Below are 17,933 nucleotides of genomic sequence, written 5' to 3' on the forward strand. Positions count from 1 at the left end.
GATTTAATTTTGGGCCATTTTTGTCTAACAGAGATACAACTCATGTGGACAAAAAAAAAATTAATCTCCTTTTACTAAATACTAAAAATACCCCCAAGAACCTGGTATTTGATGCTTTTATACCTGTAACCATGAACCTATATAATATTTTCTTTTCAAGGTACCTTACCCACCCATATATACAAACATTTCTTAATGGAGTCTTCAAATTTAACAATCGGTTGCTATACTGATTTCAGAGTCTGGACAAGTAATGAGCTGGAAACTTAAAACATTAATTAAGGTTACGTTTCATTCTATGACCATATCACAGAAGAAAAATTATATTTGCACAGAAAATAATTAAGTGCGCCATCATGAGATTTTTGTCATAAACAGTGAGTGTTTGATTACTGTTTTAAGTACAAAATTCCATGGAAAATAAATGGATTCCATGGAAATTCCTTGGAAAGTCATCTAGACATGGAAAACTCATGGAGGCAGGCACATGATTGGAGTAATACTATTGTTCATTTATATTGTTTTAAGATGAATTAATTAATCATTTTGAATTAGTTAAGAAATTGAAATAATTAAATCGTCATACTGTATCACCTTATCTGCAAGACGAGAAACATTACACTGTATTTGCCATAATTAGCACCCCTCCCCCTATAAGTGCCTTCCTTTTTATGGAGAAGGCGTTGAAGTTGTATAAATGCCTTCATCCCATGGATTTAACATTACAACATAATAGTGCATCTCAAAGGTTAAAAAGTATATGCATTTTAACTGTAACAGATAAATAATGCCTTGGTACAGAAAGAGTTAAAATATGGTTTACATTTTTCGCCCAAAATGTTCATTTTGGTTCACTAATGATTAAGTCCCCCAGTTTATTACAAATTTTTAAGTGCCCTTGGTGCTAATTACGACAAATATGGTATACAGAAAAATAAAGTGATTTACAGTAGATACTACGACAGGGTAAACGCAACATGTTAAGGGGAGACAATCAAGATCCAGCAGTATCTTAAGGCATAGAGATTAATATTCTAGAATAATGATGGAATTATGAGATCCCAAAAACATTGAATACTCACAAGGAAAATCATTCGGCACCAAAAACCGAGATTGAGACGCATAACTCAGGAACTTGAGCAGGAAAATGGCCGCTTTTTATTTTGTTTATAGACATAACACGATTTTTCGGAATGGCACAATATCATGTGTGAAATATTTCCAATGATCCCGTAAAAAAATATTTAGAAAATTCTGACACAATACTATTTTAAAATTTTGATGAAACTGCTATTTCTCAACTTATTCCCTATCCTTTTATTTTGAATAGTTTTTTATAGTACGTAATTGGGGCATTGAATTCTGGAGATTTTCACATTTATAAACAAGTTTTGTAAAAGATGGAGACTTCTTTCATTAACAAGAGATATTTTGATAAGTACAAATAAAAAATTAGTAAAAAGTAAAATAATAAAAGTTTTCAATACTTATAAAATGGTTCTAAGTATCTACATGTAAATGTTTACAAATGACGTTGATCTAATAAATAATTTTGCATGCAGTTACTGGTACGCTGTTTGATCCTAATGCTTAATACCTTCATTAGTGTGACAATAATCTATTTATAGACATAATTTAACAAACACTCATACATATACACCCATACAACACACTATAAATGTTCCTAATAACGTAATGGTTTCGTGCTGTTAACTTCTGCTACTTAATATAAACAATAGCATGCACAGAACAGAAATATTTTATAAATCATCTCAACAAATTATCACAGTCCACCATTCCATAATAATAGTGATTTAGGTCAGACCATAATCATTTTATTTTAGATTTTCAAACCCCAGGAAATAAAAGCAGTTATGATGAAAATTAAACACGATATCTTATATTTTCCAAATGTGACAAAAGGGAGATAACTCACTTCCTGATACAGACAGGCTGATGGTGGAGCCAGATCCCGTACCAATGCTGTTTGTCGCCTGACAGACGTAGGAACCAGTGTCGGTACTAGCGGCATTATTGATTACGAGGGTTGGACTAGTGGTGGAGCCACCGGAGTATTTTGATCCGTCGATGGTGATGGTGGAGGTGGTTCCTCCCGAGGTTTTCTGCCAGGAGACCGACGTAATCGCTGGAGTGGCAGACACAGAACATTGAAGCGTGACCTGGGAGTTGGTGTTGACAGAGTACGAGGTTTGACCAACAGTGACCACTGGTAGATCTGGATATAAACAAAATATATAATGTCAATGAGGATGAAAAATGCATTTATTATGATACATTCAAGATTAAAATTTGTTTTATATCTTTACACAATTATGGCTTAAATATTGTCTGATAAATTGATTTAATTTTTTTTTTGCAATAATCTATAATACTGCTATGTATTATAGCTTTAAATCAAATGTATCCTTGTTAACCTTGTAACCTTGTCCACAAATATAAATGTATCTATGAGATTCAATAGAAGGGGTGATAACTCTACTTACTTCCTGTGACCGTCAGTGAGATTTGTGAACTTTGACCTGTGCCAACACTATTCACTGCGAAGCAGGTATAAGTTCCCGAATCAGCTGAGTTAGCGTTAATTACTGTAAGAGAAGGGTTGGATGTGGTGGCGCCACTGAAGTTAACGCTATCAACAGTCACGCTAGCAGTTACACCATTCTGTATACGTTGCCAGTAAACTGATGTGATGGCTGGGTTCGCTGATACGGAGCACTGGAGCGTGACTGAGGTTCCAGTGGTGACAGAGTAGGAACTCTGGGTGACTGTCAGAGAAGGTACACCTATATAAACACAACAGACAATTGTTAATAGAAATCATAGAATCCCAGATAATCTCCTTTCTTAATAAAATTTGTTTATATTCCTTGCGCTTTAAATGAAACGGTAAAGAAGCAGGATTAAAGAACTTTTATTATTGATATAATCAAGTTATTTTCCTTTTACCTTGTGTAATTATTATATACACTTCCAGACACGGTGAAGAGTGACCACACTGCTCTGTTCTAAAAAGTTACCTCCCCTTACCCTAGATAAGGTGACACCATTACTCGTCTTCCAGTCCCCCTACCCTATATATACTTTATATTCACTGCCGGACATGATAAGACTGACCACATTACTCTGTCCATTTCCTTGAGTTACCTCCCCCTACCCTATGTAACATATGATACTCACTGCCAGACACAGTAAGAGTGACCACACTGCTCTGTCCAGTTCCTACACTGTTGGATGCCTTACAAATGTATGACCCAGAATCATCACTATTGGCGTTAAGGACGGTCAGTGTAGGTGAAGATGTAGTTGACCCACTGTAGGCTCCTGTACCGATGGTCAGTGTTGTGTAGACGTTATTGATGAGTTTCTGCCAGAACACGTTAGTAACACCAGGATTGGCTGACACAGAACATTGGAGTACAGCGTTGTTTCCCGTGGTAACGGTATAAGATGTCGGCGAGGCTGTCACTGTCGGTATACCTGTGAAGAGACAAGTCAAGGCATTAGTAAAGGACAATAGATTAGGATTATCTTGACGTCTGGATTAGGATTATCTTGACATCTGGTGAATTAAAGCCTAAAACTCATTATTCTTCTGAATCAGTTCTTGCATAATGATATCAAAAAGAACTCCAATTGAGTTTAATATGAGCAGTTTCTAAATTTGAGTTAAAAATAGGGAACTAAAATTTCTAGACTTACTGCCTGTGACTGTTAGTGTTGTAGAACTGCTTTGTCCCGTCCCGACAGTGTTTGTTGCAAAACATGTGTAAGTGCCCGAGTCCCCAGAGCTAGCGGTGATCACAGTCAGGGAAGGGAAGCTAACTGTGGCTCCAGAGAAGTTTATGTTGTCAATGGTGACGGACTGTGTTCCAGAGCCAACATTTCTCTGCCAGAACACTGAAGTGTGTGAAGGATTGGCTGATACTGTACAGGCTAGTGTGACGGATGTTCCCGTGGTAACGCTGTAGGACGACTGAGATATAGCAACACTTGGAACAGCTGTAATTAAAAACAAGTTTTATTTAAAAGTGTTTCTTTGTCTATTTTGTAATTTCATTGCTACAATCCTTTATAAAAATAGATCATTTCACCAAAAACAATACTGTAGTATAATTATCGTTTCTCACTGCCTCCGTTCTTTATTTGAGGTATTTATATAACAAAAATATGTCACTGTACAGTAGTCATGATCATGCATGAGCAGACCTGCATGGTTGAACACAACATTTAGAATATACATTTTAGTAATCTTACTATTGATAGTCAGCTCCATTGATTAGTTTCCAAACTCAGACAAGATCCTTCATTTTAATTTGATTTTTTTTTAATTCTCAAGAAAAAAACATTATCCTAGTTATTTGTAACAACTTACTGCCAGAAACAGCCAAGACTACTGTGTTGCTAGTTCCTGTTCCGACAGCATTAGTCGCTGTACACACATAATTGCCATTGTCACTACTAGCCACGTTACTGATGGTCAGTGATGGTACAGATGTGGACGACCCTGAATATTTCGACCCAGTGATAGTCAATGTTGTTGTCACCCCATTCTGTGTGCGTTGCCAAGCAACAGATGTAACGGATGGATTCCCTGATACCTGACAGGCCAGAGTGACTGACTGGCCGGTGGTCACAGCATAGCTGGTTTGAGAGACAACCACACTGGGGAGACCTAGAAAATCAAAAGATGTCAAAATTATTTTCAATTTTTTCATTTTTTTTCTTCAAAGCTTTATAGTTGTTACTTTCAACATTATAAACCTTTCTTTTCCAAGGATAATACAGGAAATGACAGTCACAATTTATTTTGATAATGGTTTAAAGAAAAATAATAATCCAGTCACCAAACTGTATAGCAGAGATGTAGAAAGTTTAGACGTATCAAAAATGGAATGTGAATACCATCAAAGATTGAGGACATCATGTAAGCTTTATATTATAATATAACTTTATTTTGGGCCAGATTTAGAATTGTTCTCATTAAAGTAGTCCTTACTTCCTGACACGGTCAGTGTAGTTGAACCGCTCTGTCCAGTTCCCACGGAATTGGTAGCGAAACATGTGTAGGACCCTGAATCACTCGTGTCAGCAGAGATCACCGTGAGAGAAGGGGAGTTAACTGAGGATCCAGAGAAGTTTACATTGTCAATAGTGACAGTCTGTGTGCCTGAGCCAACGTTTCTCTGCCAGAATACTGAGGTATGTGATGGGCTGGCCGACACGGAACACGACAGGGTGATAGACGTTCCCGTGGTAACACTGTAGCCGGACTGGGAGATAGATACGGTCGGAACACCTGAAAAAAAAGGCAGATAAATACATGGCTTATATCAATTTTTCATCTTTTTGTAAGATAAAAATAATTAATGCTGATTGATTGCCGTTTTAAAGTGTTTGTTAAATGGGTGAGACGCAAATAGACAACTATTTTTCTTTAATTTGGTTTTATCAATTGATATTCACTTGATTGGTCAATAAAAACAAGCCTGGCTACATTGGTATCATATTGGCACTTAGAATTGTTTATACACCTCAGAAGTAATAATTGGGGTAAAGCAATAAATACACGTGGTATTCACATAAAAATAAATGATTTGATAGAAATAACACCTACTTCCTGACACACTGAGTGTAGTTGCACTCTGTCCAGTACCGACAGAGTTAACAGCAAAACAAGTATATGAGCCAGCGTCCGAACTACTGGCCGAGTTCACCGTGAGAGAGGGAGTGCTAACCGTCGCCCCGGAGAACTTGACATTGTCAATAGTGATGGATTGTGATCCTGACCCAGTGTTTCTCTGCCAGTAGACGGAGGTTACTGTAGGGTTACCGGACACTGAACAACCCAGGGTTATTGACGACCCTGTGGTGATACTGTATGCAGACTGGGTCACAGATACACTTGGTATGCCTGTAACAACACATTGATAGCTTAAAATATCTGCTGTTACTTTATGAGGTCAAATATTTCACAACATTAAAAGCAAATAGAGCACGATTTAAAACCAAGGCATGGAATTTTTAAAAGCAGATTGCGGCTTAGAATGGAATGTAAATTTTTGTGAGATGTACCATAGTTTTGGTATTGTGTCAAAATTTTTACTATTATCCATTTAATTACAGGAGGTCTTGTTAAACATAATAACTCAAAGACCCTATTTAATATTGGTATCCATAACCCTTCCGTGCTGTATAGAAAGTTTAATGAATGTATTCATGGTGAATGATTCCATCCTTTTTTAACATCTAAATTAGTGACTGGTATACACTTACTTCCAGATACAGACAGGGTAGTGGCACTACTCTGGCCTGTCCCAATGGCATTGGTCGCAAAACATGTGTAGGACCCAGAATCGCCAGGATCAGCAGAGAGGACTGTCAGGGAAGGGGAGCTAACTGTAGCTCCTGAGAAGTTTACGTTGTCGATAGCAACTGTCTGAGTTCCAGAACCAACGTTTCTCTGCCAGTAAACTGAGCTATGTGATGGATTGGCAGACACAGAACACGTTAGCGTTACAGACGTTCCTGTGTTGACACTATAGAAGGACTGAGAAATACTCACAGATGGTATATCTGGAAACAAAATGTCACCATATTTAATATAACATCCTTAAAATCACGCTAAAGGCTAGATATTGCCTAGTCACCATGTCAAATAAAGATTTGATAAATTTACATGTATATGAGACCTTATTCATTTATCAAAATATTTAATCGAAAGGATTTTTCACTTCACAAAACAACTTAATATGACTAGACTAGACTTACTTCCTGTGACAGCAAGAGAGATGGTACTACCCTGTCCCGTCCCCACAGAATTCGTGGCAAAACATGTATAGGTACCAGCATCTCCCGTATCGGTAGTTATCACAGTCAGGGAAGGGGAGCTAACTGCCGACCCGGAGAAGTTCACATTGTCAATGGTGACAGTTTGTGTCCCTGATCCAACATTTCTCTGCCAGAACACATTGGTGTAGGAAGGGTTAGCAGACACGGAACAAGACAGTGTGACAGTTGTTCCCACAGAAACACTGTACGAAGTCTGGGAGACAGTCACTGAAGGAATGGCTGAAAGAACACAATATAAAGGTAAGTTCAACTCTTAAATCGAAAGCATTGAAAACAGATACTAAGATCTTCTATAGATCGAGTTTAAAGAAATTAAAATCCTCTATAGATCAAGTATAAAGAAACTGAAATCCTCTATAGATCGAGTTTAAAGAAACTGAAACCCTCTATAGATCGAGTTTAAAGGAACTGAAATCCTCTATAGATCGAGTTTAAAGAAACTGAAATCCTCTATAGATCGAGTTTAAAGAAACTGAAATCCTCTATAGATCGAGTTTAAAGAAACTGAAATCCTCTATAGATCGAGTTTAAAGAAACTGAAATCCTCTATAGATCGAGTTTAAAGAAACTGAAATCCTCTATAGATCGAGTTTAAAGAAACTGAAATCCTCTATAGATCGAGTTTAAAGAAACTGAAATCCTCTATAGATCGAGTTTAAAGAAACTGAAATCCTCTATAGATCGAGTTTAAAGAAACTGAAATCCTCTATAGATCGAGTTTAAAGAAACTGAAATCCTTTATAGATCGAGTTTAAAGAAACTGCAATCCTCTATAAAGATTTGAAAGAAATATACATATGCAGTTTTATCTTGTAATTACCACTCATGCTTGAAAATTCAACTTACATCCAGTGACACTAAGAGTTGTAAGAGCACTCTGTCCAGTTCCGACGGAGTTGATAGCGTAACATCTGTATGTCCCAGAATCTGCACTATTGGCGGAGATAACGGTCAAAGAAGGGGAGCTAACTGTAGCTCCGGAGAAGTTTACATTGTCAATGGTGACGGACTGTGTCCCTGTACCTATGTCCCTCTGCCAGTATACAGAGGTATGGGAGGGGTTGGATGTGATAGAACAGCCCAGGGTCACGGTCGTCCCCGTGGTAACGCTGTAGGAGGACTGCGACACAGACACAGAGGGCACGTCTGTCAAGGAACAAAGGTTTTTTATTTAGGAGATTTCATCATTATGTATTGAAGGAGGTTTAGAAATCAGATTATCACTCAAGTTCTCAGGTACATGTAGGTCTGACACATGGAGAATTATAAATCAACATATTCAATTTTTATTTTGGAGGGGAGGGTGATTGGTAGAGAGGGTATTGGGAAAATTTGGGAAAACATACCTATATTACTGAGAACACGTACGGAAACCAATTAGTTTTTTTTTCGTAATTACAGCAACTTTCACCTATGATCTTCTACACACAATGTTTGAGAAAACTTGTATTGTAGATTTTTATTATACAAACACAAAATTTTACCCATTAATGATGGAGCTACCTCTTCCTCTAATACTTACTTCCTGACACCGTGAGAGTCGCCTGTGAACTCTGACCTGTCCCCACACTGTTGGTTGCGAAACACTTGTAGATACCATTATCTGACGTGGAGGCACTGTACACCACAAGCGATGGTGAGGACACAGACGATCCCCCGTACTTGGTGTTGTCTATACTGATCGTGTTGGTGACTCCATTGATGGTCCGTTGCCAGAACACACTGGTTGCCGCGGGAGACGCCGATACCGAACAGATGAGTGTAAGGGTATCACCAACAGACGCTGTGTAACTTGATTGACTGACACTGACGGTTGGCACGTCTGAAAGAAATCAAAAATATTAGGAAATAGATGTTTACTTTTCTATTAAATTGAAATCTTAAAAATTCAAAACTACCAGTAAATAATGACTACCAGTAAATAATGTCTGTTTTAAGTACTTACTTCCGGAGACTGACACAGAGATGACAGCGCTCTGACTTGTTCCCAGGCTGTTCGCTGCCTTACACAGGTACGCCCCTGAGTCACTAGAGTCAGCATTGTAGATCAATAGGTTGGGAGAGCTAATTGTAGATCCTCCATAATTTGTGTTGTCAATTGATAACGTGGAGTAAACGTTATTGCTGTTTAGTTTCTGCCAAAATACAGATGTGATGGCAGGACTACCAGATACAGAGCAGGAGAGTTCGACTGTCGACCCAACAAATGATGAATATGATGTGGTGGTTACTGTTACTGTAGGGACACCTAAAATTGTAAAATTTTATAATTTAGTGGTTACAAAAATGGAACACATTCTAGTTTCTCAGATTTTAAAATTATTCTGAAAATAAAGAGTTTATAATCCATTTCCAATTTAGATAAGAATAAGATGTATATCACCTGCAAAAGTTTCTCAGCTACGTCTGAAATAAATCCAGCTACGTCTGAAATCTAAACTGATTCAGCTACGTCTAAAATAATACTAAAATGATTCATTTACGTCTGAAATAAATCTCAACTGATTCAACTACGTCTGAAATAAATCTTCACTGATTCAGCTACGTCTGAAATAAATCTTAACTGATTCAGCTACGTCTGAAATAATACTAAAATGATTCAGTTACATCTGAAATAAATCTAAACTGATTCAGCTACGTCTGAAATAAATCTTAACTGATTCAGCTAGGTCTGAAATAAATCTAAACTGATTCCATTAGTAGTTAATCTATATCAAAGTGACATCTGTATCCGATTGCGGTTGACACTGAAAAAAATATACCACTTTATTTGAAAAAGGAAGAGGTGAAATGGAGAAAGGGAAGTGTTTCACGGGAGTTAGAATCAAATACACATGTTAGGTCAAGAACATACAAACAGTTAAGTTCAACAGAGGTCAAATTATATCTGATTGATCCTTACACATGCACTATATAATTTTATTTGGATTTCAGTTTAGTTTATTGGTAATAAAGTTTTTGTTTACATTTTTTTTTTTTTGTAATTTTATTTTCATGATTTTTATTGGAATATTTACCACATTAATCAAATATGCACCATTTATTGTCAAACATTTTTTGATTCCAAGTGTTAACAGAGTTTTGAGTATTACACTAATACCCTATCTTGAGGACAGAACTTCAGATAGTACACAACAAAATATCTTCAGGGTGATTTGTGATATACCCGAGTAGAGATTTTGATAATAGTTAAGTAGTAAAATACTTTAATAATTCATACTTTAATATATTAAAGTCCCAATATCTATATCTGTCTCATTTGTTTTGTGTTTTAGAAGAATTTTGAAAAGAAATCCTGTTTACTGCAAATCAGCCGACATTGTAACGTCGTTGCCGAGAACACAACGTGACTACTGTATCTATGTGACATCTTTCCTAACTCCCACAAGAACAGGCCATGAACTTTCGGACTTTAGTTTGGCAACGATCATAACTTTTATGACAACCACTTTCAATAACTGCTGTACCAAAGTTACTAAAAAATCATTATAAATATTCTTGGTATAACTTCATTTTTACTACATCTACAAATACATGTAGTAACAATATCATGGTTGGGTCTAAGTTGACCTTTTAGCGGCAATAGTAATATAAATGTGTGACATTAAGTAGAAAACTTGAGACATAGAAGTGAGATACTTGCTACCGATGACAGACAATGTAATGGTTCCACTCTCACTAATCCCGATACTGTTCACAGCGTAACAAACATAGTTTCCCTCATCCTCGCTATTGACATTGTTGATGATAAGCGTTGGTGAGCTGATAGTACCGCCCTCATATTTGTCTCCATCGACATCCAGTGTGATGACGGCTCCGCTCGACATCGTGCGTTTCCAGTATACAGTTGTTACCTCCCAGCCAGTACTGGCCGAGACTGAGGCTTGGAGTACGGCACTACTCCCAAGGATAACATCATAGGCCGAACTATTGATGGCTACTGACGGGATATCTGGAATAGATATAATGTTACACATGTGATATAAAAGATTTAATTAGGTTTGGATGGCTGAAAACTGCAAGTACTCCAGTTAAAGATTTCATATAAAATTTCAATTGACATCTCTGATTCCACAATCCTTACATGATGAGATCATTGAAAACTATGAAAATAATTCTGAAAATAATTATGAAAATAAGTTTTTTTTTAAATGATTCAAAATGATCAAACAAATAATATCTATATTACAAACATCGCAACAAAAAGTCTTTTTACGAGATGAAATATTTGGGAAAGAAATATTCATATAAGTTTGGGCTGCATAATGTGCAAACTAACCCGCAAAAAAGTTTTCAGTGGATGACTTACTTCCCCTTACTGTAAGGTCTATGATGCCACTTTCACTCGTGCCGAGGCTGTTTGTAATCCGACAGATGTAGCTCCCAGCGTCAATACTATCCACATTGTAGATGACGAGGGAGGGAGAACTGACCAGACTTCCGCCGTAGTTGATCCTGTCCACAGTAATGTTCTCCCGGGTAGTGTTAGTATACATCCTTTGCCAGAGAACAGAGGTTATGGCAGGGCTAGCGGTCACATTTACCATTAGAGTGACCGATGTTCCTGAACTAACGTTGTAAGCTGACTGGCTGATAGACACAGAAGGTGCTGAAGGGACACACAGGGAGAGAAGGAAGACAGAAGGGAGAAATAAATGGTGCTCATTATCAGGTGAACAGTACTTGAACTTGATCAAAGAATGGGGTGTGTTACTTATCTCCCTTTATTACACAACCTTGACTTTACCTGTCCCAAACTTATATTTAAATACATGCAGCACCATTTTATCACCACTGACACAAAAATTATCAGATCAACCGAAACACTGGACAGAGGCTTATTTCCCCTTTGAATTAAAACTAGTAGTTTTGAACAGTGATCTCCCCTGATTTGAAATTAATCTGGCCTAATTGTAGTTCATATTCTTTGAAGTTTTGTTCACATACTGTCCATTGTGCATAAGTCAAAGTGAAAGAGGAAGGAGAAAAAAAGAAAGTGCCTTCTAAAGCAGCTAGGTCAGCATCTTTTCTAAGCAAACTAAAAAGAAGCACATAGATAAAAATAATAAATTAATTACAGTGTAATAATTAATATGAAAAATAAAATCACAAAATTTTGAAACTTTATCAATATTCCCAAATTTCATTTACATCTTGTTTTCTGTCCTGCAATTGATAAACCACAAAAACTAATTGAACTAATTCAATTATCATAAAATAAAGCCAATTCCATTTGAAATAATGAATACATACTTGAATAATATTTTGGAATATTTTAAGTACCGATAAGTTGCAAAATGACTTCAAAAATTAAAATACAGTAATTTGAAAATATGTTTTAGTCACAAAGTTCTGTGATTATGGTATAATCATATAAACCAACTTAAATTCAATGAAACTAAATTTTGCGCTTTTTTACAGTGATTTGATTTGAAACATTTTCACAGCAATTTCTTGTGGAAAATTCTCACTAGCTACAAAATTTGCAAAATTTAACTTCATGTAAAAATAAGTTGGTAAACATAGTATGAACTGTCGATAATATAATGTTATATATCCATTTAAAAGCAGCTCATACGTCAGTAGTCAATTTCAGCAAAAAAATAGAGCATATGTTGTATGTACATCTACAAATGTACAAATGCATTGTAAGCATTTTGTTTACATGTGCTTGAAATATATGTTGCAGCCTGTGACAATGCAAGTTTCTTTGAGTTTAACTTATGCAGTAATACACAGGTACAATTAAAATTAAAAGCAGGATTTTTATGCAAACCATGTTAGAGCAAGCAGTCCTGGCTACAATTGCCTACAATGTTCCCAAATCCACAGGTGTCAGCATATGTAAATTAAACATGCAAGCATTGCAGTACAAGCAGTATATATATATAATGCAGGTACAGAAAGCAGAAGTGTTCAAACCTTGGTTGTACGAATTATGACACTTTTCAAAGCACTCACTAACTTTGAACTGTGAAAACCTTGTTGATAACAAATTACTTTCCTATCTTCTTTTCTAATAAAGATTTAATTTCAATTAAGAATGGAATTGAAAATGTTATTCTGGAAGTCTATAGATAAACACACAGATGTTTTCTTTGTAATGTGGGGCTAAAATAATATTCAAATGTAGGACCATAGATAGCTTTGACAAATTCAACTACAAATAAGCCAAGGTTTGCAAGCCAAAACCATTACATACTTACTTTAGCTGCCATACAGATGCCTAAAAAAGAATTCTAATAGACTTACTTCCTCCTGTCACCGTCAGCTGGATAAAGCTTCCTCCTCCCGTTGCTAGGGTGTTTGTAGCAAAGCATCTGTACGACCCGGAATCTGACGTCTGGGCATTGCTGATCTGGAGCGAGGGCGATGACACAGAGGATCCGGAGAATCGCGTGGCAGATGTACTGATAGTGGAGGTGGTGCCGCTCTTGATGACCTCCCAGTAGACGGAGGAGACCGTGGTGATGCTAGTGTAGGAACAGGCCAGGGTCACGGAGGATCCCGTCGATACACTGTATGTGGTCTGGGTCGTGGAGATGATGGGAGCACCTGATCGATACAAGTAGAGTGTATATCATGTAGGTGAACAAAGAGCATATGTGAATCTGAACAAACATTTGAACAATCATTTTCAGTTGAATTTTAAAAGAAACTGACGAAAATATGTTTTAATTTGAGTAATATGAGATCTAACTCAGTCAATTTCAGGACAAACCATATTATCTATTCCAACTCTCTTGGGTCTTGTCAAGTAAAACTATAGTTATCAACTTTATTTGTTCTACTTCGAATGGTATCAAGTTATACAATTTATGTAAATCAGCTCTTGATGGCCCGGATGTAAGCGCACGAGGGGTCTTAGTGTGGGAGGAAACCGGAGTGCCCCGAGAAAATCCATGTGACCCCTAACCTTTTCAGGTCCATGCCAAGGATCAAACCCTGGCCGGCAAGGTGAAAGGTGAGCGACTTAACCACTATACCAACTGATCACCCTATGTAAAACTGACTCGGGATTGACTCATATTAACATGACGTTTTTGCTTATGTAGTTGGCTGGTTCTAATGCAAAATAATAGAAGACCTTTTTTTATTAAATTTCCAAATGTACAATGCGTGTAAGGTATATTGTATTTTTTTTATTCAGTTAAAACTCATAGTTTTCAAAAACTCAGAAATGTGTTTGAACTATATCTATACCTATATAATATTTTTTTGAAGGAATACATAATTATGTGAGTTTAATTAGTTACCAATGACAATATTAGTTCAATTTGATACTGGCTTAAGAGTTTACCTGAAGAGACGATCAATGATATGTTTGGTCCTGAGGTAGTTCCAGCACTGTTCTGGCCATAACACCTATATGTAGCTTGGTCATTATTGTCGATGTTGTATATTATCAATGATGGTGAAGCCACTGACGACCCACCATAATTTGTGTTGTCGATGGTGATGGTCGTCGTGGCAGTATTAGTTATTTTCTGCCAGAATATGTTGGTTGCCCCGGATACAGAACATTGTAGTGTGGCGGTGTTTCCTTGGACGATGGTATAACTTGTCTGACTTACGGTTACAGTTGGTGCTGGAAGAAAGAAAATAAAAATTAAAGATTGAAAATGATTTTCCTTAATTTTAAATCTAGACAAAGATTGATTTTTTTTTTTTTTTTTTTTTTGGAAAAAATTAATGCAATAAGGGCACTGATATAGGATTCATTTTTTAAGCTGTCTCTACCAGTCTCCTACTGGACTATAACATGTAATTGATCAGCTTTACTAAGTATGACATGTATTTATATAGAAACAGGTAAGATTACTTAAGAGGATTTAGAAATTTGAATTGAAAAATAGTAAGACTTTAAAACTACCAGTATAATGGAAAGTTTTACCACCTGAAACTTATTTTGATTTTATAAAATTGACCGACATGTAATGTCATAATTTAACAGATGCTGAATTAAAACTAACTTTAAGGGGAATACAACCTATACAGATTAGAGTTCCTAAAGTGAGCTATACTATAAGCCTGGCCAGTATTGGGGAGTATGATGTATACAATACTACAAGCCTGGCCAGTATCGGGGAGTATGACGTACACAAGCTACAAGCCTGGCCAGTATTATAATCCTTTATACAATACATTGAGGCTACAATGACAATGTATAGTAGGTAATATGTAACTGGCATTTTGTAGGGTATTTAAGGGATTAACAAGGCATTAAATTAAATGTTATATGCTCAAAGGAAGGCATTACAATGGCACTTTCAGTGAAAACATTGATTACATCATTAATTATCAGGCTCATATTTTCACTTCTCAACTGTGCACTGTTTGAAGCAGTTATAATTATGGTCTATAAGCATCAGGGTAGAGTAGAACCTGTCTGTAGTGAACACCTCTGTATAAAGACCACCTGCTTAATAATTAAGACGCACTTCTTTTTGGTCCTAAAAGTGTTCAATGCACCACAATTTGACCTTTGTCTGTATCATCTTTGGACAGGTTTGAACGAACAGCATAATTATGATGGCTTTGCAGTCTTGTTCAAAACCAGAATACTTTTTGGAATAGGTGCAATATGTTTCCATCATGTATGTATGATTGTATGGGCGCGACCCCTGAAAAAAGGCATATACTTCTGAATATAATAACCTTCATATTTTTCATATAGGAGATCATTTTTTTTCAAATTTCATGATTTCTGTTGCTACAAATCGAGGATCATGTAAGTGACATTGTTGTACATTTTAGAATGTGGTACTGCTGGTTTAGCAGACACTATAATATACTTCTTTAGTACTAAACTAAATTTGATGGAGGACAGGTGGCAATACAAAAAGCATGTGATAGGTTTAGGGATGTAAGATTATGGATATTGCCTGTACCCACAAGTTTTCTTTAAAATTTTCATTACATGCATATACCGATTATGTGATGCATTAAAATCTGAAAATTTTAACCCAAAAGTCAACTTTTCTACTACTGTATTACAATAACTTAAATATGCTCTTTTTTTGCCTTATCTTACAAATGTTTAATTCTAAAAATATAATTTTTAATTAGTTAATTAGTACAGCTAGACTTTGGTTCAAGCCTTATTAATGGGATTGATAATGAATGATTCAGATTGTCTCCCCCTAGTTTGAAAACTGCATGTAGTCAACAGCATGACAGGTATAGACAGAATATCCACCCAACCCTATATATATATGTAAATTGTTCATAAGATTTTCTCAACAGAATTCTAAAATTTCTTATTCAAGATTATCTCCCCCTAGTTTGAATAAAATTTCTTATTCAAGATTATCTCCCCCTAGTTTGAATTTAGAATCATATATGTTGCAGAGATAAAAATTATGAAGTTTTAGTTTTCAACTTTAGCAATGATTTTAATTTTCTAGAGACCAATGATATGGAATTTCAAAATATTTTACTATACAATGACAGGTACATAGCAGATGGTGAAATTATTATATTTTGGGTTTATCATATAAAGTCAAGCATTGTATTTGCATGGATTATGATTGTAATGCATATGATTATATATATATATAATGTGTTTCTAAAGTATAGGATAGGCTAGCAGGTAAGTATTATTCTACTGTATATTCCTAATTTGGCATTTATCATATCTACTATTGAGGTTTATTTTCCCTGTGAGTGATATATACATAGGATCCTACCTGTACAGGGTTACAATGTAAAGCCATATAACATACAGTAGTAAGGCTGTGTTGTCTATAACAGGCAGGTATACTATAGACATTGTACCTACTCTGTAGGGACAGAGATATAGCTGGGCTGTCAGCACTTCCCCCACTGTTGGTACCACGACAGATGTAACTGCCGACATTTCCACTGCTCATGCTCAGAATGGTCAGAGAGGGGTTGGGAAGGCTCCCAAAACTGACCAATGCAGCATTGTTTGCTACAGTGTTCCCATTAAAAAGCCATGAAAAGGAAGTGGCACCACTTGTGGTGCATTGTAAGGTGACCTGAGAGCCGGAGGCGGCTGTGTAGGAAGTCTCCTGGATTGTCATTGTGGGTACAGAAACTGTAACCAAGGCAACAGTTTTATCATAAACTTTAAATGTAACCAAGGTAATATAAACTGTAACCAAGGCAACATTTTTATCATAAATCTTAAACGTAACCAAGGCAACATAAACTGTACCCAAGGCAACAATGAAAGTTTAATCATATCAAGGGACTTAATTTCATGATTGAGATATAAATAATTATTTGATCAAAAACATGCAAATATTTCATATACATATGAACTTTCAAGGATAAAAATCAATATAATTTGTAATGCCACGGATGCATGAAATTTATTCTAATGAACATTAGTATTAAACACTTGTACCACTCATTATATTTGCAATTACAAGTGTATTATTATATGTATAAATGTCATTTCAAAGCATACTATATTATCATTATGATATCTTCTTTAATTAATTAATACATTGTACTTGATATTGAATAAAAAAAAGTTCAGATGCTACTTATAAAGACTAAAAACAAATGTGATAAACTCAAATGTGATGTTATGCAATCGACGTAATACAGTTATTGAAAAATACTATAACAAGTTATAAAATAGCAATACAATTAACATATTACATGACAATAAATCAAAATCATCATCAACAATTTTAAAAAGACAATAGGAAGATCATAACAGCAAAACAAGAAAAGCAAACAGAATGGTTATATAAAGTCAAAGCACATCAAAGGTTGTACAGTTGTCAGGACAGGTGTACAGGTATAGACAAATGGACAGGTAATGGACAGGTAAACAAGAGGATAGACAGAAAATCTACCTGTATTGTTTACATCAGCTGAGAAATCAAAGGTCAAAAGGCAAAGGTCAAAAATGTATGGATACTAACTAAAAGGTGAGAGTACTCTAACTGATAATGATGATGCCAATTCAATTGAAATATAAGCCAAAAAGCATGGAATATATGAACATCTTTAATATTATCTGTTAAAAATAAAAGTGTAGATTTTTAAGGTTTCATCTCATTGAAAATTAATATGTTAAAAATATA

At 35.8% G+C, this 17,933-nt stretch overlaps 2 protein-coding genes across 3 annotated transcripts in view; both read right to left on the minus strand.

Annotated features, from left to right (window-relative positions):
• The window catches only part of LOC138317520 (hemicentin-1-like), a 28,583-nt gene extending 11,491 nt beyond the window's left edge, over positions 1-17,092 (minus strand). For both annotated transcript variants that reach the window (XM_069259258.1, XM_069259257.1), the window contains exons 1-15: positions 16,652-17,092; positions 14,171-14,458; positions 13,123-13,425; positions 8,816-9,118; positions 8,393-8,692; positions 7,717-8,016; positions 6,790-7,089; positions 6,295-6,594; positions 5,636-5,932; positions 5,018-5,317; positions 4,394-4,693; positions 3,721-4,020; positions 3,199-3,498; positions 2,505-2,804; positions 1,937-2,236 (exon numbers count right to left, since the gene is read on the minus strand). In XM_069259258.1, coding sequence (XP_069115359.1) covers positions 1,937-2,236; positions 2,505-2,804; positions 3,199-3,498; positions 3,721-4,020; positions 4,394-4,693; positions 5,018-5,317; positions 5,636-5,932; positions 6,295-6,594; positions 6,790-7,089; positions 7,717-8,016; positions 8,393-8,692; positions 8,816-9,118; positions 13,123-13,425; positions 14,171-14,458; positions 16,652-16,916 — 4,456 coding nt within the window. In that variant the 5' untranslated portion in view covers positions 16,917-17,092. The remainder of the gene's footprint in view (positions 1-1,936; positions 2,237-2,504; positions 2,805-3,198; positions 3,499-3,720; positions 4,021-4,393; positions 4,694-5,017; positions 5,318-5,635; positions 5,933-6,294; positions 6,595-6,789; positions 7,090-7,716; positions 8,017-8,392; positions 8,693-8,815; positions 9,119-13,122; positions 13,426-14,170; positions 14,459-16,651) is intronic.
• On the minus strand, positions 9,129-11,969 carry LOC138317524 (lachesin-like). The gene is made up of 2 exons (XM_069259263.1): positions 11,180-11,969; positions 9,129-10,822 (listed from the first exon to the last, which is right to left on the minus strand). The coding sequence occupies exons 1-2, from the start codon at positions 11,415-11,417 to the stop codon at positions 10,431-10,433; spliced, it is 630 nt and encodes a 209-aa protein (XP_069115364.1). The 5' UTR covers positions 11,418-11,969; the 3' UTR covers positions 9,129-10,430.
• Positions 17,093-17,933: the final 841 nt, after the last annotated feature.

This window comes from Argopecten irradians, chromosome 3, assembly GCF_041381155.1.
Source record: "Argopecten irradians isolate NY chromosome 3, Ai_NY, whole genome shotgun sequence".
Classification (NCBI taxonomy): domain Eukaryota; kingdom Metazoa; phylum Mollusca; class Bivalvia; order Pectinida; family Pectinidae; genus Argopecten; species Argopecten irradians.

Coding starts and splice junctions, on each gene's coding strand:
- LOC138317524 (XM_069259263.1), bottom strand. CDS start 11,417: ATGGTAAATGTGACCGCTAGCCCTGCCATAACCTCTGTTCTCTGGCAA. Junction 10,823..11,179: donor AGACCTTACAGTAAGGGGAA/GTAAGTCATCCA, acceptor TATCTATTCCAG/ATATCCCGTCAGTAGCCATC.